This window comes from Ascaphus truei, chromosome 7, assembly GCF_040206685.1.
Source record: "Ascaphus truei isolate aAscTru1 chromosome 7, aAscTru1.hap1, whole genome shotgun sequence".
Taxonomy (NCBI): Eukaryota; Metazoa; Chordata; class Amphibia; order Anura; family Ascaphidae; genus Ascaphus; species Ascaphus truei.
Genome location: NC_134489.1, coordinates 29,230,697 through 29,256,166, shown reverse-complemented (window position 1 = coordinate 29,256,166; position 25,470 = coordinate 29,230,697). Strand labels below are relative to the sequence as shown.

General features: G+C 45.1%; 1 protein-coding gene across 3 annotated transcripts in view; it reads right to left on the bottom strand.

Moving 5' to 3' along the window:
* The window catches only part of LOC142498847 (embryonic protein UVS.2-like), a 75,492-nt gene that overhangs the window by 12,808 nt on the left and 37,214 nt on the right, over positions 1 to 25,470 (bottom strand). For all 3 annotated transcript variants that reach the window (XM_075607436.1, XM_075607435.1, XM_075607434.1), the window contains 6 exons: positions 21,081 to 21,108; positions 20,481 to 20,540; positions 20,121 to 20,180; positions 2,759 to 2,818; positions 373 to 507; positions 154 to 271 (listed from right to left, as the gene is read on the bottom strand). In XM_075607436.1, coding sequence (XP_075463551.1) covers positions 154 to 271; positions 373 to 507; positions 2,759 to 2,818; positions 20,121 to 20,180; positions 20,481 to 20,540; positions 21,081 to 21,108 — 461 coding nt within the window. The remainder of the gene's footprint in view (positions 1 to 153; positions 272 to 372; positions 508 to 2,758; positions 2,819 to 20,120; positions 20,181 to 20,480; positions 20,541 to 21,080; positions 21,109 to 25,470) is intronic.

Genomic DNA, 25,470 nt, shown 5'->3' with positions numbered 1-25,470 from the left:
ATAGATGCATCCGAGTCTGGCCCAAGTGGGTGAACTGTGAGAGATGGGATTTGGGGCTTTTATTGTCTTCTCTTGAGAAAAACTGAACCAAGTATTTTTCTAGATACCACCTAGCGATCCATTGCGCCTATCCCGAGGTGCTGCAAAACCTACCCGCTTTCAGACTTAATGTTGATGAAGTCTTTCTCTGTCGTCCAAGGTACAAAGCGCACGCAGGTCAAGGTTTCAAACTCCTGCATGGCCGACTTAAACAAAGAGATCTGCTCGGCATCTGCGTGAGGAAGGAGTGAGAAGGACAGATCAGTAAGCAGAAGTTTGGCTTGGAGAGCGGGAGTCAATGAATGGCAGTCTAACACAGAAGTGGTATCTCACTGTAATCAGAGGAGAGGTTATAAGGAACGATGACACTCCCCGTAGAAGATCTTGGCCAGATGCAGGTTGGACACTTGGTGGCACTACGACCTGGTTTAATGGCGATGTCCCCCTGGTGCATCAGCTGCGTACTGCCTGGATGTGCAATGAAAAGAAAGGCCGGAGCGTCACATCCCATTCAAAGTGTGTACCCTCCCGAGATATCTAGTCATTGTGTTGGTTATTACAGAGGTGACAGTGACATCGCTAAACCTGTTTTAGTCTTCGTTTAAAACCCAGTGATTCAGTGTGGCGCTAAAACACAGTGATAGTGATATTTAAATAATATTAAATGATATATTGTGTAACTGAAAGAAACTCTCAACCTTCCAGGGAATATACACTGATTCCCTCACAAAACGTATGAATCCAGGACAGGAAGGGAGCAGGATCATCAGGAACACCCAGAAAAAAACATACAATAACAAATCATAGTGTAGTACTTATGGACAATTATGGGTCAGAATTCAAGAAGAAACTTGGCTCTTACGGATCGCCTACTTACAAGAAGCAGGATAAAAAACAGCGTTTTTTGTATGTAAAGTTGAATAATATATTCCTCCGCCTAAGATAGCAGCATACAGCAGTCACTGATGATTGTAAGCTGGATGGTGTGATCGCCGGGGCTTTCGCTCTCACAGAACAGCAACCGCATTCATACAGAGAGAAGAGGGAAACATAGTGTGTACCAGGTAACACTAAAAATTTATAGAAGAAGCATAGAAATGTGTACTCACAATGCAACGTGTGAGCACATTCACATAAAGGTTTCTTGGATATCAGGCAGCTACATACACGGCTTGGCAGTTGGAAATGTCCTCCGCTCCACTCAGAAATCCCCTCCTCGAGGGTGCCCCCTCGTCCGGATAGATGGCGTCTGACGTCACTTCCTGGCCTCGGAGTGACGCCTTTTCCGGTAAGGACGGGAAGATCAGGGGGTATGGAAGACTCGCCGAGCCGCAGCAGCAGTGCCTCTGGGGTTGGAGCAGGCTATCAGAGTACAGCTGCATCATAACCTGACGGTCTGATAGCCTGCTCCAACCCCAGAGGCACTGCTGCTGCGGCTCGGCGAGTCTTCCATACCCCCTGATCTTCCCGTCCTTACCGGAAAAGGCGTCACTCCGAGGCCAGGAAGTGACGTCAGACGCCATCTATCCGGACGAGGGGGCACCCTCGAGGAGGGGATTTCTGAGTGGAGCGGAGGACATTTCCAACTGCCAAGCCGTGTATGTAGCTGCCTGATATCCAAGAAACCTTTATGTGAATGTGCTCACACGTTGCATTGTGAGTACACATTTCTATGCTTCTTCTATAAATTTTTAGTGTTACCAGGTACACACTATGTTTCCCTCTTCTCTCTGTATGAATGCGGTTGCTGTTCTGTGAGAGCGAAAGCCCCGGCGATCACACCATCCAGCTTACAATCATCAGTGACTGCTGTATGCTGCTATCTTAGTCTTCGTTTACCCATGTCATGGATACCTTTTTACACGTGTCACTAATAAGGGTTCGTATTATGGGGTGTGAATTTATTGAAATAAAAAGACCATGGAAACGAAAAAAACTAAGATTTAATTGGACAAAAAGTAAATAGTATACTCTAGACCAGGTCTGCACAAATCCAGTCCTCGAGGGCCGCAAACAGGCCAGGGTTTCAGGATATCCCTACTTCAGCACAGCTGGCTCAATTAGTGGCTCAGTATGACTGTTTGCGGTCCTCGAGGACTGAAATGGAACAGCAGGTTTGTAAATGAAAGCAGCGATACTCCATTCCCCTATTACGCTGCTTTTAACCAATAATAACCCATTTCCACGTACCTCCGGGCACTATTCACAGATGATCCTTGAAGTGGTTTACAGGCATTACAAGCAATAACAGCTACAGAAATAAATTAGTGCCCCAATATATTACTATAAATATACGATGGGCTGAGGAAGCAGCTTAGTGCTAATGCTATATATGAATATAGTATGGTAGTCACTGCCCTTGAACCCAGTTGAAATCCCAGTGTCAGCTGCTCGTGTGAGCACGTTACTGTATCTCCCTGTGCCTCGGGCACCAAAATTAGATTGTAAGTTCTATGGGGCAGGGACTTATTGTGCCTGCAAAACTCTAAGCACACTGCTGTATAAGAAAAATAGTATTCGTATACATATTATATTTGTGACCTGTTTTTTCGGTATATTACACATGCACAGACGGTGCACAGCGCAATGTGTCACTTGTCATTGAGAACCACAAACATACAATGCTGTTTTCAGACTCTTCCCGGTTCCCTTATGACCCTCATACTTCACACAGATCAAACACCACATTGTACGGCTGCTGTTAGTGACGTATTGTTACCTATGTTTGCCTCCGCAATCATGCTGAAGATGTCCTGAGAATCCGATGGTTCATTAGCTCCTATAAATAACAGAGAAGTCAATTACACATCTTGTAATATTAACTGGGATCATCTATATATATATATATTACCTACAGGTGAAGCCGGCGACATTGTTCCCTCTGGTACGTTATATTGTGTTATTCACCAACACTGACATTAAATCCTTTGGAAACTCGTTATTCTTTGTTATAAACGGGGCACGCTGTGTAACCTGGAGGAACAATGTCACGCGCTACTGTATGTCTTTATGAAACGCAATGTGATCTTTTGGCAGTGGTTGGGGGGGGGGGGTGTATAATAATTAGTGTTACTGTGTCTGGTATTAAAAAAATCTGGATTTGTTTAACTGCGGAAAAGCTATTTGGACCATATATTAGACAGATCTATACAATATTTATACTTAGAAAGCAGAAAGTGAGACGGACTTCCTAAAATAGACTATTTTTTCTTCAAATAGTCAGTTGAACTATATGTGTGTAAATAAAAAAATAGTGGTAACGGGATTGCAAATAAAAAATAGTGGTCGTCTGTATCCACTAGGACCATTGCACCTCAATCACTGTCCTTTGGATCTGTACTTGGAAGATATAACTGCATCTTCATGTATAACTAAAGCAAATCCAACATCTTTCCTTTAAAATCCATATTAATATCCTATTTCAATACTATAGATATGTTCAAAAAAAGGTTGGACATCTTTTTAGAAAGGAAAGGTATACAGGGATATACCAAATAAGTAAACGTGGGAAGGATGCCGATAGAGGGAGTAATCTGATTGACAATTCTTGGAGTCGGGAAGGAATTTATTTTTCCCCTTATGAGATATCATTAGATGATATTTCACTTGTGTTTGTTGTGTTCCTTTCTGTGGATCAGTATACTGTAAGAACAAGGATAAGTATCTGTCATCTAAATTTAGCATAGGTTGAACTTTATGGACGTATGTCTTTTTTCAACCTCATCTACTATGTAAGTATGTGACATACTGTACGTTTGGTTAGGTTTTCAAAGCATCACAGATTAGGCCAAATCTAACAAATTGCCTTAGCACTAGAGTCTTTATCCATCCGTGTCTATATTTATATACTGTAGTTACATAGTAGATGAGGTTGAAAAAAGACGTACGTCCATCAAGTTCAACCTATGCTAAATTTAGACAACAGATACTTTATCCTATATCTATACTTACTTATTGATCCAGAGGAAGGCAAACAAAAAACCCCATTAAGGGGAAAAATTAATTCCTTCCTGACTCCAAGAATTGGCAATCGGATTAATCCCTGGATCAACATCCTTCCCATGTATACTTATTTGGTATATCCCTGTATACCTTTCCCATCTAAAAAGATGTCCAACCTTTTTTGAACAAATCTATTGTATCTGCCATCACAGTCTCCATGGGTAGTGAATTCCACATTTTGACTGCCCTTACTGTAAAGAACCCTTTCCTTTGTTGCTGGTGAAATTTCCTTTCCTCCAACCTTAAGGGATGGCCCCGAGTCCTTTGTACTGCCCGTGGGATGAATAGTTCTTTTGAAAGCTCCTTGTATTGTCTCTGAATATATTTGTATATAGTTATCATCAGTGTTCGACAATCCTATAAATTTACACGCCCGGGGCGAGTGGATTTAACCCCCGGGCGAGTAAATATTGGCCCAAGCAGCACAGGTTTTTTTTTTTTTAATTTCCCTGCTCGCGCTGAAATTTTCCCTGCTCGCGCTGAAAAGAAAAAAAAACTCCCCCTACCTGACTGCTGATTGGCGCGCGCTCCCAGGCTTTGTGGGCGCGCGGCCAGGCTCTATATGAGCCCGCCCCCAACGAGCGTCCATTCTTTCTGGCCAGAGATCTGTTGGAGAGTAAGTCCTCTCCAATCCTCCATCTTGCGGCCCCTCTGCTCCTTCCCTGCAAGCCCTCTTACTCCCCGCTTCCCGCGCGGGGCAGGAGATGGTAGTGGGGGTGTTCACCCTCTTCTCTCCCTGTCCCCGCTTACTCTGACTTCCCGCCGATCCCTGCGCGGGGCAGGAGATGATAGTGGGGGTGTGTCCCCTTCCCTCCCTGTTCCGGCTTACCCCGGCTTCCGGACGATCCCGCGCAGGGCAGGAGATGGTATTGGGGGTGTTCCCCCTTCTCTCCCTGTCCCGGCTTTCCGCGCGGGGCTGGAGGTGGTCACGGGCTGGCGAGCGGGGCAGTGGTGGTGCTCGGTCGCGCGGCCTTTCCTCTTCTTCCCCCTGTCGTGTGTGTGTGTGTGTATATGTGTATGCATGGGTGTGTGTGTGTGTGTGTGTGTGTGTGTGTGTGTGTGTGTGTGTGTGTGTGTGTGTGTGTGTGTGTGTGTGTGTGTGTGTGTGTGTGTGTGTGTGTGTGTGTGAATCCCCCCCACCCTGCTGTAACAATTTTTTATGCTGTCTACAGTTATTCCTAATGTATTTGATCCCATTCTACACCCAGTAAATCACCCACCCCAGTCAGTCACTCAGTAACCCAGTCAGTCACTCAGTAACCCAGTCAGTCACTCAGTAACCCAGTTAGTCACTCAGTAACCCAGTCAGTCACTCAGTAACCCAGTCAGTCACTCAGTAACCCAGTCAGTCACTCAGTAACCCAGTCAGTCACTCAGTAGCCCAGTCAGTCACTCAGTAGCCCAGTCAGTCACTCAGTAACCCAGTCAGTCACCCACTCACCCAGTCAGTCACCCAGTCAGTCACCCACTCACCCAGTCAGTCACCCACTCACCCAGTCAGTCACTCACCCAGTCACTCACCAAGTCAGTCATTTACCCAGTCAGCCAGTCACCCAGTAACTCCCACACCCAGTCACTCCCACACCCAGTCACTCAGTAACCCACTCACCCAGTCAGTCAGTAACCCAGTCACTCACCCAGTCAGTCACTCACCCAGTTAGTCAGTCAGTAACCCAGTCAGTCACTCACCCAGTCAGTCAGTCACTCACCCTGTCACTCAGTCAGTAACCCAGTCCCTCACTCAGTCAGTCAGTCAGTCATTAACTCAGTCAGTCACTCACCCACCCAGTCAGTAACCCTGTCACTCACACAGTCAGTCAGTCACTCACCCAGTCACTCACCCAGTCAGTCAGTCACCCACCCTGTCAGTCAGTCACCCACCCAGTCAATCAGTCACCCACCCAGTCAGTCAGTCACCCACCCAGTCGGTCAGTCACCCCGTCAGTCACCCACCCAGTCAGTCACCCACCCAGTCAGTCACCCACCCTCTCTCTCTCTGTGTATCACCCACCCTCTGTGTGTGTGTGTGTGTGTGTCACCCACCCTCTCTCCCCTCTGTGTCTCTCCCCTCTGTGTCTCTCCCCTCTGTGTCTCTCCCACACTCTCTCTCTCTCTCCCACTCTCTCTCTCTCTCACACACTCTCTCTCTCTTTCCCACTCTCTCTCTCCCACACTTTCTCTCTCTCTCCCACACTCTCTCTCTCCCACACTCCCACACACACTCACTCTCTCTCTCCCACATTCTCTCCCACTCTCTCTCTCTCTCCCACTCTCTCTCTCTCTTCCACACTCTCTCTCTCCCACACTCTCTCTCTCCCACACTCTCTCTCTCCCACACTCTCTCTCTCCCACACTCTCTCTCTCCCACACTCTCTCTCCCACACTCTCTCTCCCACACTCTCTCTCCCACACTCTCTCTCCCACACTCTCTCTCCCACACTCTCTCTCCCACACTCTTTCTCTCTCCCACACTCTCTCTCTCTCCCACACTCTCTCTCTCTCCCACACTCTCTCTCTCTCCCACACTCTCTCTCTCTCCCACACTCTCTCTCTCTCCCACTCTCTCTCTCTCTCTCTCTCTCTCTCTCTCACACTCTCTCTCTCTCCCACACACTCTCTCTCTCCCACACACTCTCTCTCTCCCACACTCTCTCTCTCTCACCCACACACTCTCTCTCTCCCACACTCTCTCTCTCCCACACTCTCTCTCTCTCCCACACACTCTCTCTCTCCCACACTCTCTCTCTCTCCCACACTCTCTCTCTCTCCCACACTCTCTCTCTCTCCCACACTCACTCTCTCTCACACACTCACTCTCTCTCACACACTCACTCTCTCTCACACACACTCTCTCCCTCCCACACACACTCTCTCTCTCCCACACTCAGTCTCTCTCTCCCACACTCAGTCTCTCTCCCACACTCAGTCTCTCCCACACTCTCTCTCTCTCTCCCACACACTCTCTCTCCCACACTCTCTCTCTCCCACACACTCTCTCTCTCTCACACACTCTCTCTCTCACACTCTCTCTCTCAAACTCTCTCTCTCACACTCTCGATCTGGATATCTTATTTACCCTATATATCTTAACTGCCCTATACTACACCGAAATAACCTATACTGCTTTCTTCCAGATCTGACTCAAGCTTCACACGGAAGACATCGGAATCCCCCCTAACCCAGAAGACAGGTAGGGAACACATCCCCTCCAATGTATAACATTGCGGGAATGAGGGTACCTGGACATTGAGGGACTGTGGATCAGGTAAGATCCCAGGCGGGATTGCTGCTTTATATATTGTGAAGCAGGGACGTCCAGACACTGGTTAAGGGGTTCAGGAAACTAGTCATTCACACCTGGCTTTTATTTCTAGATCCAACATTTACACACACACACATACACACACACACGTAACAAGGACTAATTGTAGTATAATGTAATACAATAAATACATTTATGTCAAAAACGAATGTTCTGACTAGGAATTTATTAAATGTATTTTATTAATATATTTTATTTTAAAGCGGGGTTGGGGCGGGACTAGGGTTGGGGGCGGGACTAGGGTTGGGGCGGGATTAGGGGCAGGGTTGGGGGCAGGACTAGGTGGCGAGTATATTTTTTGGTTGGGCGAGTAGATTTTTGGGTGATTTGTCGAACACTGGTTATCATATCCCCTCTTAGACGCCTCTTTTCTAATGTAAATAAATCTAATTTAGCTAGCCTCTCCTCATAAGTTAGAATGTCCATCCCCTTTATTAATTTGGTGGCTCTTCTCTGCACTCTCTCTAGTTCCATAATGTCTTTTCTTAGGATTGGTGCCCAAAATTGTACTCCATATTCAAGGTGTGGTCTTACTAATGCTTTGTAAAGGGGCATAATTATGTTTACTTCCCTTCCATCCATTGCCCGTTTGATACAAGATAAGATCTTGTTTGCCTTTGCAGCTACTGCATGACATTGGGCACTATTGCTAAGCCTGCTGTCTACAAGCACTCCTAAATCCTTCTCCATCAAGGATTCCCCCAATTTATCCCTATTTAATGTGCAATTCGCCTTTTTATTCTTGCATCCCAAATGCATAACCTTACATTTATCTGTATTAAACTTCATCTGCCATTTACCTGCCCACGTTTCCAGTCTCTCCAAGTCCTTCTGAAGAGAAATTACATCCTGCTCTGATTCTATTACCTTACACAATTTAGTATCATCAGCAAAGATGGAGACTTTGCTCTCGATCCCAACCTCAAGGTCATTAATAAACACGTTAAAAAGCAGGGGTCCCGAGGACTTCAGGTGACGCCACCACACATGGACACATAGATGGAGAGCTCCCGAGCCCCTGAAAGTCTAATATAACATAATAGCGGTTACTGGACCCCAAAACGCTCCCAAATAGAAGCAAATAGCAAGGGAAGGCACCAGCTATGGCTAACCACTCGAAGAAACCGGCGCAACAAAGCGTCTCTAGCTACTTCCCGACGAGCCAGAGGCCCGCAGGGAGCTGCGGCCTACTCCAAGATGGCGACGCATCAAACTCGCGGGAAGGGCCTGGCGGTGCGGCCGACAATGACGGTATGTGTAGGGAAATAAACAAGGCAGACCTGTTCACCAGGATGAGACAAGGCTTCCAAGACGATCTCTCTAAAGCAGTGCATACCCTGCAAACTGACATGAATCGCCTCTCACAGCGCACAGACACTATTAAAAATAAAGTGGACAGTCTAGAACATGCCCAATCATCTGTAGAAGACGAAATTAACAGAATGCAGTTCGAAATACGGGCACTCAATGAGCAACCGGAAGAACAAGAGAACCGCGACCGCAGACAAAACGTCCGGATCAGATATATCCCAGAGACGGTTGACGCGGACCTGCTTCGCCCATATCTGCTAGATCTGTTTAAGGATTTGGTCCCAGGCCTCTCTCTCGACAAGATGGAGATGGACCGTGCCCACAGAGCTCTGGGGCCAAAGTCTGCGGATCCCAGAAGAACAAGAGATGTCATCATTAAACTGCACCACTACCTGACAAAGGAGGCGATCCTGACGGCCAGCAGAGAGAAGGGCACAGTGCAGTTTCAGAACACTAAACTTGAAATATTCAGTGACCTCTCAAAAAAAACCATTGACAGACGGAGAGAGCTAAAGCCTTTGACCCAAAAGCTAAAAGACAACAACGTAAAATACCGCTGGGGTTTTCCCTTTAAAATCATGATAAATAAGGGAGGCAAATTCCATACGCTCTCCTACCCTGAGGACTGCACGCGGTTCCTACGAGGCCTGGGTCTGACACAGGCTGGAGAAGAGGACGACACTGCGGATGCGGAAAATACAGAGCACCAACACCAGCAGCCGAGACCACAGAGAGCATCACAATGGATCGCCACACAGAGGGTCCCAGCAGAGGAGGAGTAGGGGATCCCCCCCGCTCGTCTCACCCGCAGTACGCATAAGAGGAGCACTTGCCTGGCCTGCTGACATGCGGAGCTCCAGGAGGATGCAGCGACGCTGAGGACTGTGCCGCTGGGGATCCTGCCGCTGTCCTTAAGGATGCACGAGACTTGGGGGGCCTCTGGGTTCCTGACGCCTATTTACCTGCTGATGCGCCTGGGCCCGGACTTGGCCTGCCCTGTCTCCCCTCCCCCCCTTTTTTTTGCCCCCCCACCCCGTGGGGTTCGCGGGCGTGGGGGGGGTCCTCTCCCTCCCTCCTCTCCCCCCTGGGGCTGCCTGTTCTGCAGCTTGTGGACGGGTCTCACCCCTCCGCGTGGTTGCCCCCCCCCCCCCCCCGCGTGCTGTATCCGCGGCTCTCTCCGGCTCCTAGGACTGAGGGCTGGGTGGAGAGGCCCGGTGTATGGGCCTCGGGGAAGTGATCGCGGGGTCTCGAGGGGGGGGGGGCGCGGGTGTTGGGGTTGGGGGGGGGGCTGGGAATGGGCTGGGGGGTTGGGCCTGTGCCGCAATCAGAACTAATGCATCCTAAACAGAATCCAATCTAAAATGGTGGCACTTGCCTGAGTATCGGGCCTAAAATTTACAGCAGGGAGATTCAGGTGGCAGAGGAGTAACTGATATCCTTTTGACAGCCCATAAACGAGATTTACACACCTCTGGGGCCATCTAGTGGTGAAACACCATATCAACCTCATAATAAATAAGTATGGCCATAGCAATAGAAAGTCTGATGCAGCACGTGGACCCGGGCTTGGAGTGCCCTGCTCCTTTCCCACCCCCCTCGCTGGCGCTGGGTTCGTGGGCATGGGGGGCGCCCTCCCCCCCGTCCTCTCCCCCCTGGGGCTGCCTGCTATGCGGCTTGTGGACAGGTTTTGCCCCCTCCGTGGGCTGTGGCCGCGGCTCTCTCCGGCTCCTCGTGATGGGGGCCGGGTGGAGAGGCCCTGAGTATGGGCCTCGGGGGGGTGATCGCGGGGTTTGGGGGGGGGTGCGGGTGTTGGGGTTGGGGGAGGGGGGGCTGGGATGGGGCTGAGGGGAAGGTTTGTTGGCACTTACCTGGTTCTAGGGCCGGGGACCTATGCCAGTCAGATTCAGATAGCAGAGGAGTATCTAGTATTCTTTCGGCAGCCCCTGGGCGAGATCTGCATGCCTCTGGGGCCATCTAGTGGGGAAGCATCACATCAACTCCACAATAAATGAGTAGGGCCATAGCACGGTGACAGGAAAACTTAATCTCTGGCGCAGATCAGGGACAACTGGGTGCACCTAGTAAGCAAGTAGGCGAAGCAGACCAATGCGAGCACAAAAAAATATAGCCCCGGGTTGAACCCAGTTGTAGTAATACCCAATACCTAAGATGCGAGCCAGCTATATATTCCCCAAAGATAGAGAAGCTAGACACCGAGGGAAAGGACATTAAGATGGAATCGAGGATAGGTGTCCCAGTTGGAGAATTATAGACTTCAGAGGAGGGCAGAGATACCAGATACGGGGAGCAGGCGCCCACCCAGATCGAGAATAAATACCCAAAGTGCACTGAAGGACAGGGCGGGTCTTCATGTTGATTCTCAGGAAACGTTCAGTTAACGTGTTATACATTTCTTTGTTAACGTATTTACCTTTTAACTAGGTCCAGTTGACCACATGACTAACCACAGGGGGTTCCGGGTGTATCCAAATGGGTCCACGGACGGGACGTTCCGAGAGGTTCTCAAGGGGCACTATGCCCTACCCCCCCATCCTTAGAGTGGTGGGGGTACCCATGACGAGGCGTACATATCGCCCACTTATTCTCTTTTTCTCCTTCTCTATCCCCCCCCCATCCTTCCCTACCTACCTCCCCCAGCCCACGCTAAACAGAGACAAAACCCAGCTGAGCCGAACAGAAAGTCCAGACACTGAGATTCCACAAAGCAACTACGCAGATCACAAGAGGAGCTCTGAAGGCAGGTCCCCCCTCCATCGTGGGAAAATGGAGGGAAAGGTAGGACGCACTACACACCCCAAAACCATAAATGGCTCTTAAAACGACACTTAAATTAATATCCTTAAATGTTAGAGGGTTAAATTCGACCACCAAAAGAAAACTTGCCCTCCAAGAGTTCAAAAAAACAAAAGGCGACATGCTGTTTTTACAGGAAACGCATTTCAATACTACGGCCCCCCCAAACACCTTCCAGAGGGTTTTTCCGCAGGCGTACTATGAATCATGCCCCACAAAAAAAGAGGGGTAGCAGTCCTATTTAAGCATACGGTCAAATTCTTGTTAAAACAAGAGACTGCTGACCCAGAAGGGAGATACATTATCCTCCAAGGTACCCTGTCGGGTGGATGTCACTCTTGTTAACATCTATGCCCCAAACGAAGGCCAGGCCAAATTCTTAAGAGATCTATGTGACCTTATCGACCCCCAAACTCGAACTACATTGTTACTAGCAGGAGATCTAAATATGATAGCAATGCCGGAACTAGATAGAACAAGCCCCACAGGGACTCCACATCCCTGTGTCACGGAAAAAAATGCCAGAGAATTTAGACAGATAATGAAGGAGTTCTCCCTGACAGACATTTGGAGGGCACAGCACCAGGGGCAGCGGGACTACTCCTATTTCTCCCCCCCACACCAAACCTACTCAAGGATTGATTATTTTCTGGGTACTAAAGATATCTTCCTGGCAACCTCCCAGTCAGACATAGGATCAATATCTTGGTCGGATCACGCCCCGGTCTCGCTGACATTCTCCCTCCCCTTCTATAGAACTAACCAATACAATTGGAAACTGAACGATTCTCTGTTAAACCAAGTAGATGTAGAAATAGAGATTAAACAAAAACTCAGAGAATACTTCACCCTGAATAAGGGCTCTGTAGAGTTACCAGCAATGTTATGGGAAGCCCATAAGGCGACAATCAGAGGGAATATCATCTCCATAGCATCACATAAGAAAAAAATAAAGCAAAAACTCTATAATGAGCTAGCGGAGAAAGTCCAACTTTTGGAGCAGAAACATAAAACTAATCCCTCGAAAAAACTATTCAAATTGCTAGACAAAACTAGATCTGAATTTAAGCAGACCCAAATGGATGAAGTGGAGAGGGCGTTGCGGTGGACCAAACAAAACTATTACGATAAAGGTAATAAAGCCGACCGATTACTCGCCTCCAAATTACGAGGTATGAGAGCTAAATCCCAAATATCAGCTATTTTGACAAAATCAGGTACGAAGACACTTTGTGAGACACAAATAGCGAACGAATTTTCGGACTATTATAACAAATTATATAACCTAAATTTTCCCAAAAACAAATCATCAGACGCGGAGGCTATCTATACATACTTGGAAGCGTGTAAACTCCCGACACTTTCGGAAAGTAACCTCTCAGACCTAAATAAAGAAATCTCCCTAGAAGAATTGATAGATGCAATCGCCCAATTAAAACCCAGCAAAACGCCAGGCCCGGATGGATTCTCCAATCAGTACTACAAAAATTTAAGGCGGTTCTGGCCCCGTATCTACTTGATATGTTTAATGCGTTTCTGGAAGGAACAGTCATCCCACCATCTATGTCTAAAGCTAATTTAGCAATCATACCAGAGGAAGGGAGAGACCCACTACAGTGTGGTAACTATCGCCCCATAGCCCTCCTTAATTCGGATCTAAAACTGTTCAGCAAAATTCTTGCAAATAGACTGACCCCCATACTCCCAAGCCTGATACATATAGATCAAGTCGGGTTTATTTCCGACAGACAGGCCTCAGACAATACTAGGAAAATTATAGACATAATCGACCATGTACATCTCTCATCCACAAAGGCCATCCTGTTGAGCTTGGATGCGGAAAAAGCATTCGACAGGATTAGGTGGGACTTCCTAGACCAACCCCTACTTAAATATGGATTTCAGGGCCCATATCTAGAAGGGGTCAAAGCCCTATACAGATCTCCCACGGCTATAGTGAAACTCCCAGAAGGAGACTCAAACCCTATAAACATAAAGAATGGTACTCGACAGGGATGCCCCTTGTCTCCGCTTCGGTTTGCTCTCTCTATCGAACCCTTGGCAGCAACAATTAGAGACGAAAAAAACATAAACGGAATTGTAATAGGAGAGTCAAACTACAACTAGACAACTAGATAAATTTAGCAAAATATCGGGATATAAAATCAACATGGATAAGTCGGAAGCATTGAACCTAACCCTATCGGATTCTGAAGTTAAATTACTACAAGCAAATTTTAAATATAGGTGGAACTCCACAAAGATCAAATACTTAGGAATCCAAATAACAAGGGAGTATAATTCGCTATACAAACATAACTACCCACCCTTATTTGAGAGGCTAACAAAGGACCTCCAGAGCTGGAACGAAAACCAGATATCTTGGTTAGGAAGAATAGCCACGATCAAAATGAATATCCTACCAAGGCTCCTGTATTATTTCCAGACACTTCCTATAGATATTCCAATGCCGGAGCTTAAAAATATACAAAACAGAATTTTCCAATTTATCTGGCAAAATAAAATACCCAGGGTAGCTAGATCTATTATGCTAGCCCCGAAAGATTGCGGAGGCTTGGCAGTCCCGGATATCATTAAATACTATTTGGCGGCCCAACTCAAACAAGCAATAATGTGGAACAACGATCCAACCACCAGTTGCTGGGTGGGACTTGAGTCTACCTATACGAGACCTCTCTCTCTCCCGGCCGCTATGTGGACCGAGAGGGGAGGAGAGACCCTCTTGGAAACATTAAAACTGGGAGCAATGAAATGTACATGGCGGATATGGTCTAGAAATAAAGATAAATATGGTCTGACAGCCAGTCCAACACTACTAACCCCTATATTCCATAACCCTGAATTCCCCCCAGGCTGGCTCCCACAGAGACTCAATAAATTTAAGACGTTAAAGTTGATGGTAGCTGACGACTTTGTAGATAACGGTATAATTCTACCACTCCAGGCGCTGGAGAAGAAACACCAAATCATAAATATACCAGTGTTTGGTTTCCTCCAAATCAGGCACTACCTGCAATCAGTCTCCAAAGATTCGGCATTCAAACCTTTAACAAATTGTGAAAGACTCTGTAGGAAAGGATACTACTGTGAAGGGCTGATTTAAGAGATATATCTGGGCGTGGCGCGATCAGCGGGTTGTTCCCAACATAGCTATATGATCAAATGGGCAGAAGATCTGAATACAGAGATCGATAGAGAAGACTGGGAGGGCATTTGGGAGGTAGCTGCAAAAACATCAATCTGCACCACTATCAAAGAGAATATTTATAAAATTCTATTTCATTGGTACCTAACCCCGAGCAGGCTGGCTAAGATCTTCCCCGGTTCCCCGGATTTGTGCTGGAGGGGATGCGGGCAAAAAGGAGATATGGTTCATATTCTTGGAGTTGCCCAAAAATTCAGGTATTCTGGGTCATGATACAAACATTGATCAGAGAGTACCTAGCGGTGGAGGTTGAGGTGGAACCGCTGACCATGGTGCTGGCCAAACCAATAGATGAATTAGGAACGGCAGAACGTAAGATGATAACTCATGTAATGACGGCTGCCCGCTGTGTTATTGCGGCTGCCTGGAAAAAGGTGAATGCGCCTTCTAGGCAGACGGTCCTAAGGAGACTAAGGGAAATAAAGATGATGTAGCTCCTCACAGCACAGTTGAGCCAGAAAACTGACAAATTTCACAAAATTTGGGAAATATGGCCAGGAAATTAGGGACCCCATAAAAATAAATACAGAAAGACCAGACAAATGCGCTTGCCCTCCCCCCCTCCCCTTCTTTTTCTTCTTTTCTACGTTCTTCTCTTTCCTTTGTTAAGCTCATGAGAGACGCCTAAGGAAGCAGCTGCTTCCCTAACACAACCGGAAATAAGAAGACAGACCACACTTATTCAAAAACCGTGTTATAGCAAATATTTTATTTCAGTAATGATGACGACCTGTTAATGCCCTTTGTTGTATGGACAAGTGACACTGTTAAAACATCACATGTATTCCAAGACTATATATTTGTTATGTCTCTCCAAAACAATAAAAAAAATTGAAACAAAAAAAAAAAAGCAGGGGACCCAGTACCGATCCCTGAGGTACTCCACTCACGACCTTAACCCAACCTGAAAAAGTTCCATTTATGACAACCCTCTGTTGTCTGTCCTTTAAACAGTTTTCAACCCAGGTGCATATATTATTACTGAGTCCAATTTTCTTTATTTTGTACACCAACCTCTTGTGTGAAACCGTATCAAAAGCCTTTGCAAAATCTAAGTAGACCACATCAACTGCATTACCCTGGTCTAAATTCCTACTTACCTCAAAGAAACAAATAAGGTTAGTTTGGCAAGATCTATCCTTCATAAATCCATGCTGACTATTACTAATAATTTTGTTTTCCATTAGGTATTCCTGAATATTATCCCGTATTAAACCTTCAAGTAGTTTCCCTACTATTGAAGTCAGGCTTACAGGTCTGTAATTCCCCGGGTGTGATCTAGCTCCCTTTTTAAATATAGGCACCACATCTGCTTTACGCCAATCTTGTGGTACTGAGCCTATGGAAATGGAGTCCTTGAATATTAAATATAATGGTTTTGCTATTACTGAGCTTAACTCCTTGAGAACTCTTGGATGTATGTTATTTATTTGATTACCACATGTATTACTACTGTGAAGCGCTATGTACATTAATGGCGCTATATAAATAAAGACATACAATACAATACAATGTATGCCATCGGGGCCAGGTGCCTTATTTACTTTAATTTTTCAAGTCGCTTATGAACTTCTTCCTCAGTTAACCAATTGTTCATTAATACATAGACACACTGTTATACGTACAGACACACTGATACACACATTAACACACTGATATACCCACACAAAGGCACTGCCGCAAATACACTTAGTTTGAACACTGTTTTTTTTTTTTTTTTTTTCCAAAAATTTTTATTAGGCAATAATAATTGTTAACAAATTTGTTAAAACAGGTCATTTGTGGCCTAATACAGTTTTTAACATTTTGAAAGAAAGAGACTCCACGTCCCCCTGTTCCTCCGGGGTCAATCGGGGTAGCATGGAGTTGAAACAGAAAGAAGATGAAAGAGAAAGAAGAGAGGGGGGAGGAGGGTGGGAGGGGGGGGGGAGCGGGTGTATCACCCCCTCGTCCTGATCCGCCCAAACACTTGCCATCTCCTATGATGGCCTCCAGGGCTGTATTTATGTATTAGTTCTATTGGTCTGGGTCATACGTGTGTACCACGGATCCCAAGTTTTGTTGAAGGTGGTAGTGGACCTTTTCACAAATGCAGACAGTCTCTCCATGTCTTTTACATCATTAATTCTGTTTATCACCGTCTGTCTGGAGGGGGGAGACACCTTCTTCCAGGCGGCTGCCACCGCACATCTGGCCGCCGTGAGAATAAGGGAGATTAATTTGCCTGTTGGTCGGTCCAGTGTCTCTAAGGGCCTGGCCAAGAGGTAGGTCAGCGGTTCAATTGGGATTGTGAGGTCTGTGACCTCTTTTATAAGATTATGTATAGTTTCCCAGTATTTTTGAATTTCTGGACATGACCACCAGATGTGGGCCATGTCCCCCCGTTGACCGCAGCCTCTCCAGCATAGGTCGGAGGCCAGTGGGTAGATTTGGCTAATTTTGGCTGGGGTAAGATACCAGCGAAACAGGATTTTATAAATATTCTCTTTTATTGTGGTGCATATGGAAGTTCCTGAGGCTGTTTCCCAAATACTTTCCCAATCCTCTCGGTCTATAACAATGTCCAATTCTGCTGCCCAATGCAGCATATAGTCGTGCGTCGGAGCTTCTGAGGCTTTCTCAAGCTCTGCACATATTTGCGTTATAAGACCTTTCTGATGGCCGGGCTCTCTGCAGAGCCTTTCAAAGCCAGTGAGAGGGGGAAATTCCAACGTTGGGGATAGTGTTTGAGTGAAGTGCCGAATTTGTAGGTATTTGAAGACGTTTAGGTCTCTTAGTTCATATTTGGTCCGTAGATTTTGGAAACTCAGGAACTGCCCAAAGCTCAGGAGGTCAACAATTGCTCTGATATTTTTGGTTTCAAATTGGTCAAATTGTCTGGGCTCACATCCAGGTGGGAATTTTGGGTTTTTGTGGATTGGTGTAAGTTGGGAGTGAGGTGACATGAGCTTAAATTTATATCTGCATTTCGTCCAAATTTCCCAGGTGTGTCTCATTGGGCCTAATTGGAATTTGTTACTTGGCATGTCTTCCTTACTCATGGACCAAAGGCAAGCTGGCAGTGAGGGCGTCCCGGCATACTGTGTTTCTATACCTAGCCAGCAGCATTGTTTCGGGCTAGCGTTCCAGACCACCGCCTGTCGCAGTTGTGCGGCCAGGTAGTATCTTGATACGTCTGGGACTCCTAGTCCTCCTCTCCCCCTTGGGGCCAGAAGAACCGTTTTGGCGACTCTAGGTTTTTTACCTTGCCAAATAAAGTGGAGAATTGATTTTTGAATATTCTTTAATTCTGAGCCAGGGATGGGGACCGGGAGTGTCTGGAAGTAATATAGCAATCTAGGGAGTATGTTCATTTTAACCGAGACCATCCTCCCGGTCCATGATATTTGGTATCCTCCCCATTTGTTTAGATCTTGTTTGATTTTTTTGAACAGTGCCGGATAGTTATGTTGGTAAAGAGTTTGGTAAGTCCTCGATATCTTAACTCCCAAGTATTTGATACAGGAGGAGCTCCAACGATAGTCAAAATTTAATTTGAGGAGTTTCACCTCTGGCTCTGGCAGGCTTAGATTCAGGGCCTCAGATTTGTCTTGGTTTATTTTATATCCTGAAATTTGTCCAAATTCATGGAGTTCTTTATGAAGGTTGGGTAGGGAGATTTGAGGTTTGGAGAGGGTTAGTATGACATCATCAGCAAATAGGGATATTTTGTGCTGCCTTTGAACACTGTTTTTGAGGGGGCTGAAATACTGCCTGGGAGTGGATGAATGCTTTTTTAATTGTACCACATTTGTTTATTTAAAGCTGAATTATTCCTTGTAGTTAATGTATACGTCAATTTTTCTTTGCTTAGGGATTCAACACCTCTTTCCCTAGTAAAACATTATTGGACACAAATATATATATATATTTATATATATATATATATATATATATATATATATATATATATAATGCAATGAAAACTAATTTACCTGACACTATACTGTAATCTAGTTATAATCTATTTATTTACCAATCAAAGAAAAGAATGCACACAATGCGCACCAGGGATTAATAATAATGAATACATTTATTAGTAAAAAGTAATCGAGGGGATCCAACCCCATCTCAGTACATACTGTATGAGTCAGAGAACTAAGTGCAAATAAGGAAGGCCCAACCCTAAGGTTATTTGTTGCTATCCAATTAAACTAAGTCCATCAAACGCATAACACACAGTAAAACAATGAAATAAAATAATAAAACGACAGTGTTCAATATTCAAGATAAGTGAATCTTGAAAACCTATAATATAGTTAAACAGCTGTCTACAAATGGCAGGGAGAGACGGAGACTTACACAGAAGCCCAGAACGGGTTCCGCGGTGAACGTATAGAGACCCGGATCACGCCACCGCAAAGGTCTAAACACCACCGCAGCTTCCAGCAAACGCCGTCTCAGCCTGTCAAGAACACGCGCAGTGACCTGTCGTGACCTCTGAGGTGGTTGTGACCTCTGAGTGACCTGTCGTGACCTCTGAGGTCACGACAGGTCACTCTGCGCATGTTCTTGACAGGCTGAGACGGCGTTTGCTGGAAGCTCCGGTGGTGTTTAGACCTCTGCGGTGGCGTGATCCGGGTCTCTATACGTTCACCGCGGCACCCGTTCTGGGCTTCTGTGTAAGTCTCCGTCTCCCCTGCCATTTGTAGACAGCTGTTTAACTATATTATAGGTTTTCAAGATTCACTTATCTTGAATATTGAACACTGTCGTTTTATTATTTTATTTCATTGTTTTACTGTGTGTTATGCGTTTGATGGACTTAGTTTAATTGGATAGCAACAAATAACCTTAGGGTTGGGCCTTCCTTATTTGCACTTAGTTCTCTGACTCATATGTACTGAGGTGGGGTTGGATCCCCTCGGTTACTTTTTATTAATAAATTTATTCATTATTATTAATCCCTGGTGCGCATTGTGTGCATTCTTTTCTTTTCTTTCAAGGTGCCCCCCTCCGGGGGTCACCCCAATTTAGGAGCTTACTGGGGAGACGCTCCGCACACATGCTGCAAAGGGATTCACATTTCCAATCTACTACACATCCGCAGCACGAGCGTTGAATTTTCTACATTATTTACCAATCAATCTATTACCTGTGACACTTATAGTTAGTTTGTCATTATCTAAGCAACTTTAGGTACGATAATGTACCCCGTTACTTTGACCTGGTTGGAGAAATTAGCTAAGATACTTTCCGGACCTAATATATAATTATTTAATGTTTGAACTACTGGAATCAGATGTTATAGTTTTCACCCAACTGGTCTAAAAGAACAACATTTCTGGCTGAGGTAACAGTCTGTTCCTGCTTCTCCAAAGTCTCTTGCTAACTGTTATATTTTGGACTGATGTATTAAGACCTTACCAGGATTTGATTTTTCTATCTCATTGAGGATGTCCTTTGTGTCTGATGCCTCTTTAGCTCCTGGACAAGAAGAGAACCTAGTCAGTGACCAACATGAAGAGAGAGGGGGAGGGAAGACCAAGAGACAGAGGCCAGAAAGAGGAAGAAAGACCACCAGGAGACAAAGGCCAAAATAGAAAGAGAGAGAGAGAGAGACCAAGAGAGAGCTCAATAGGGAGTCTAAAAGAGAGAGACCAAATACTGTAAGAGAGAGAGACCAAATAAGAGAGAGAGAGAGATTGAAACTGAGGGAGAGGGAGGCAGAGAAACAGAGAGTCCAAAAGAGACAGAGGGTTGGAGAGACCTCATTGCTCTTCTTACCCGGATTTGATTTTGCTATCCCATTTAGGATGTCCTTTGTGTCTGATGCCTCTTTATCACCTGGAAAATAGGAGAACCTAATCAGTGATCAACAGAGAAAGAGAGACCAAGATAGAAAAGGCTACAAGAGAATGAGAGAGAGAGACTAAGAGACAGAGGCCAAAAGAGGGAGAGGGAGCCAGAGAGAGGGAGACTGAGAGAGTGATATTAGGGTAAACACCAATGTGTGCAGGTGAAAATCTCAGCATGAAGATATGGGGTGCAGGAATAGGTTTAAACATTTCATACAGTGAAACCAAGAGAGAGGAGGGCCAAGAAGAGACAGAGAGAGATCAAAAGAGAAAAAACAATAAAGAGAGAACAAAAAGGAGAGAGACACCAAATTAGAGAGAGGGAGACAAAATAAGAGATAGTAGGAAGCCAACAAAGAGAGAGATTAAGTAAAAGAGAGGGAGACTGAAAGCGAGAGAAATAACAGAGAAAGAGACAGAGAAAAATAGATATCAAAAGAGAGACAGACAGACCAAAAAAAAGGAAAGAGAGAGACAGACAAAAAAGAGAGACTTAACGCGTCTGTTATGAAAGTTGACTGTCACTTACCAAGTTTTTCAAGGTTCGGGAAGAAAGTCTGCAAAAGAAACATGTTTTTACGTTTGGATAAACATCTACATGATACTCTATTAATTATTGCATTAACCAATCATTCAAACTTGTGCACATATAATTCTTAGTTATCCCTGCCTCATAAAATCAACCAACAAATTGTGGAACAAAATACATGACATGTGGATGGCAGGAGACGCACGATCAACGTAAGTCTCACGCATCAGTTTAAGGGCAAGGAAGAGCAAAGACTGTTTTCTGAATGTGATCATTAGCTCAGTGTCTCACCTGTAAAGGAAAACTCATGGCAGGTCCCATCAGACACACTAGAATAGTGATGGAGATTCTCACATCCATCCTGTAGCTGTGTGAGGATCTCTCTGTGTCTCTGTCCTGTGAGGAATATCTGCTTCTCGTCTCTCTGTTGCTTTATGTTCATCCAACCTGAGGTGCTCCTTATATCCACTAATGGGTCAAAACCTCAACCAATCAGCAGTCAGAATGAGAGTTCTCAGGCGATACCAATGACTGGAAGAGATGCCCCAGGTTCTAGTCACGGCCGTTACTGCCGTAGAATCAGGCTGGCCGGTTCCTGATGTGTGACGTGGGGATTATTATAGACAGTGATCTTCAGTTCTCATTAGAAATGATTTTCCATGGTACAATTTGGCCCCAAACCAAGAGAAATTGGCATTTTCAATGCATACCACACTATTGTGTTCAGTGTTTGGAAAGAGTAACAGGCCAAAGTTCAGTAGATATTAGGGCAAACACCAAATGTGTACAGGTGCAAATCTCAGCAAGAAGATCAGGCGTACAGAAACAGGTTTATACTGTACACATAGTACTATGCAAAAGTCATATTACATACAGGATCAATAGAGATGATATTGTACCTTTATTTTATTACTGGTGCCATATTACAGATGCAGCCATGAGTATCCGAACACTTGCCTTGGAACATCTGGGGCCATCTCACAGTAATCGGATTAACATAGCAGGGGTTCTTGATGGAGTTCCCCAAGAGCTGCTCCCCTCTGCCCAGCGTGCTAAGGATTAACATTTGCTTTTGCTTGTACTATGTGGAATGTCAACTCCATCCTCTGGAATATTAATGAGCCAGGGAGACAAAGGACTTTGAATCCACAGTTGCATTCAATCTGTGTCGCCCCAAAGGTGGGCAGCCAGTCAGTGCTACTGAATATGCCAATCAGATAACAAACCCTTCAGAGAATTCCATTGCCCATATATTTACTTTTATCACATCTGCGTCGACCCAAAGGCGAGCGCTTGATGGGGTTCCCCAAGAGCTGCTCCCCTCTGCACAGGACCATCTCTTGAAAAAGGGTAATTTAGTTAACCCTTTGGCCAAAGCGTATAAGCCTGCGAGCCACTTTCAAGACCTGATCATAATATCGCAGGTCCTAACACTAACTGATTAAAATCCTTATTTACCTCTATAATTAGAGGAAGGATGGTCCTGGCATTGAACCTGTCGCAACCAGCTGCATGAAAAGGAAACCTGCTTACTTGGACAGTGGGCAGGGGCGAGCTTTAATGCCTGGGTGTATTTTTGTCACATTGGATTTTGCTCTGGACTTTTTTGTTTCTAGTTTTATACAATTAGCCATGCCCAGGAGCACTCCTTTTGACACTTATATACATATATATATAGTGCAGAATAAATGAGTTCTTCAGTATTAGGTGATACCTTTTTTATTGGACTAACAATTTATGTCATAGGACAAGCTTTCGAGAGTTCTCCTCTCTTCTTCAGGTCAGCAATACTGATTTACATAGGAATCAATGCTAAAACAGTGTAGAGAAAAAAAACCCAGATATTTACTGTAGATAAGATAGGGTGTTAAGTGTTTGAAGCCAAGGGACAGTGTCAAAGAAAAGTGGGGAGGGGAAGGGATGCAGGGGGGGGGAGAGAAAGTGTGGATAAGAATAGAGGCAAGCAGGATAATTACAGACAATTTTGGTAGGGTGTGAGAAAACCCATGTCCACATTAAGTCCCTTGGCTTTGGTGTCAAAGAGTCTTATCATTCTGAGCTCAAATGTTTCCCGTTCTTGGGTGCTTTTAAACATTCCATTGAGGATTTTGATTTTTAAATCATTTATGGAATGATCTGGTTGTGAGAAGTGATGTCCCACAGGTGAGCAGTATCTTCCTTCTTCGTGATGGAGTATAGAGTGTCTGTGCATATTCATTCTTCCTTGTAATTTTTGGCTGGTTTCCCCAATGTAGCAACCTTGGTCACATTTGTTGCATTGAATCATATACACTGTATTCGTGGATGTGCAGCTGTATGATCCTTTAACATTGAATTTCTATGGTTGTGACTGGCTGTGGGATGCTGGCAAATATGTTTGCAGAGTTTGCAGCGTGTGTTGCTGCACGGTTTTGTGCCGTTATTCATGTCTTTAAAATCGTTGTGAAGTTTTCTGCTGACTCATTTCTGTTTGAGGTTTGGTGGTTGCCGGAATGCAAGAATGGGAGGTTTGGGAAAGATTTCTTTTAATGTCGCATCCTCTGTCAGCATGGGTTGCAGATCTTTGATTATTTTTCGTATTCCCTCTAGGGTAGGGTTGTATGTGGTCACTAGTGGTATGCGTGTGGTAGGTTCTTTCTGTCTGTATTGTAGCAGGTGTTCTCGTGGGGCTTTTAGTGCAGATGTAATAGTTTTGGCAATAGTCTTTGGTTTGTATCCCTTCTGTCTGAACGATTCGGTCAGGGTTGTGAGATGCCTGTTTCTGTCTTCAGTGTCAGAGCATATGCGGTGGTATCTTATAGCCTGGCTGTGTATGATACCTTGTTTGGTGTGAGTGGGATGGAAGCTGGAGTTGTGGAGGTAACTGCATCTGCCAGTTGGTTTCTTGTATACAGATGTGTGTAGTTTCCCATCTTTCAGTGTTACTGTCGTGTCTAGAAAGTTTATTAGGTTTGCAGAATAATCCATTTTGAGTTTTATTGATGGATGGAATGAGTTTAGGGACTCATGGAATTGTTTTAGGTTTTCTTCACCCTCTGTCCATATTATAAATCGATGTATCTGTAGTATTTGTAGGGTTTGTGGAGGCATGTAGTTAGGAATCTTTGTTCAAGATTTGCCATGAAAAGATTGGCATATTGCGGTGCCATTTTGGTACCCATTGCAGTCCCCATTAGTTGTAGGTACATTTCCTTGTTGAAGCTGAAGTAGTTGTGTGTGAGGATGTATTCTATCAGTTTGGTAATTACATCCGCGCTGTATTTCTGATCCAGGGGAAATGTTGTAAGGAAATGCAGGCATGCCTCAATACCATCCTTGTGGGGGATGTTGCTGTAAAGGGATTCTACATCCATGGTAACTAGTAGTGTGTTGGATGGTAGTTGGTTGATGTTGTTAAGATTATTGAGAAAATCTGTGGTATCTTGTATGAAGCTGTTGGTGCTTCTGACTAAAGGTCTGAGGATATTCTCCACTAAGCCTGATATTTGTTCCGTGAGTGTATCCATACCTGTTATAATAGGTCTGCCGGGGTTTCCTGGTTTGTTGATTTTGGGAAGCATGTACAGTAGAAGATCCCAACTCCTGGGTTGTCAGGTATTAGTTGCTTCAATTGTGGTTGCAGGTGGTTAGGGAATGTTTGAATGAGATTCATGAGTTGCTTTGTATATTCCTGGGTTGGATCATGCTTGAGTTTCTTGTAGTAGGTGTTGTCTGTGAGTTGTCTATTGCCTTCTTCTATGTATTTATTTGTGTTCATAAGCACCACTGCGCCTCCTTTATCTGCTGGTTTGATGGTGATGTTGTGGTTGTTTCGCAGTTCCTTGATTGCAGATCTCTCCATGGGGGATAGGTTATACATAGTTTTTTTCTGCTGTGTTGATGCTAGTAAGGAAACTTGTGATCTTAAGCTCTGTATGTAGCTGTCAAGTATGATGTTGCGTCCTGTTGGTGGTGTGAAGTACGTGTTCTTCTTCTTGTTGTTGTTCTCTGTCATTATGGGGGTGCTCTCTTTTTTGTGGAAGTATTCTTTCAGTCGTAGTCTCCTGAAGAATTCTTCTAGGTCTGAGAATAATTGGAATTGATCCAGTTTGGTGGTGGGACAGAATGTTAGTCCCTTGGAGAGAACTGAGGTCTCAGGTTTTGAGAGTTTATAATCAGACAGGTTTATAACTCCATGGCAGGCTGTGGGCTCTTCTGGGTTAAGGTTGTGTATCTGTCTTGAAGAGTCAGTTCTGGTTTCTAGTTCTACGTAGTTGTCCTGCTTTTTGTATATTTATATATATAAATAGACTCCTTACCAGGTAGATCCAGGTAGATCCAGGATCCCAGGGCCACAAAGCAAGGAAGAGACAGCACACTCAGGAATATCAAAAGACGTGTATTAGAAGAA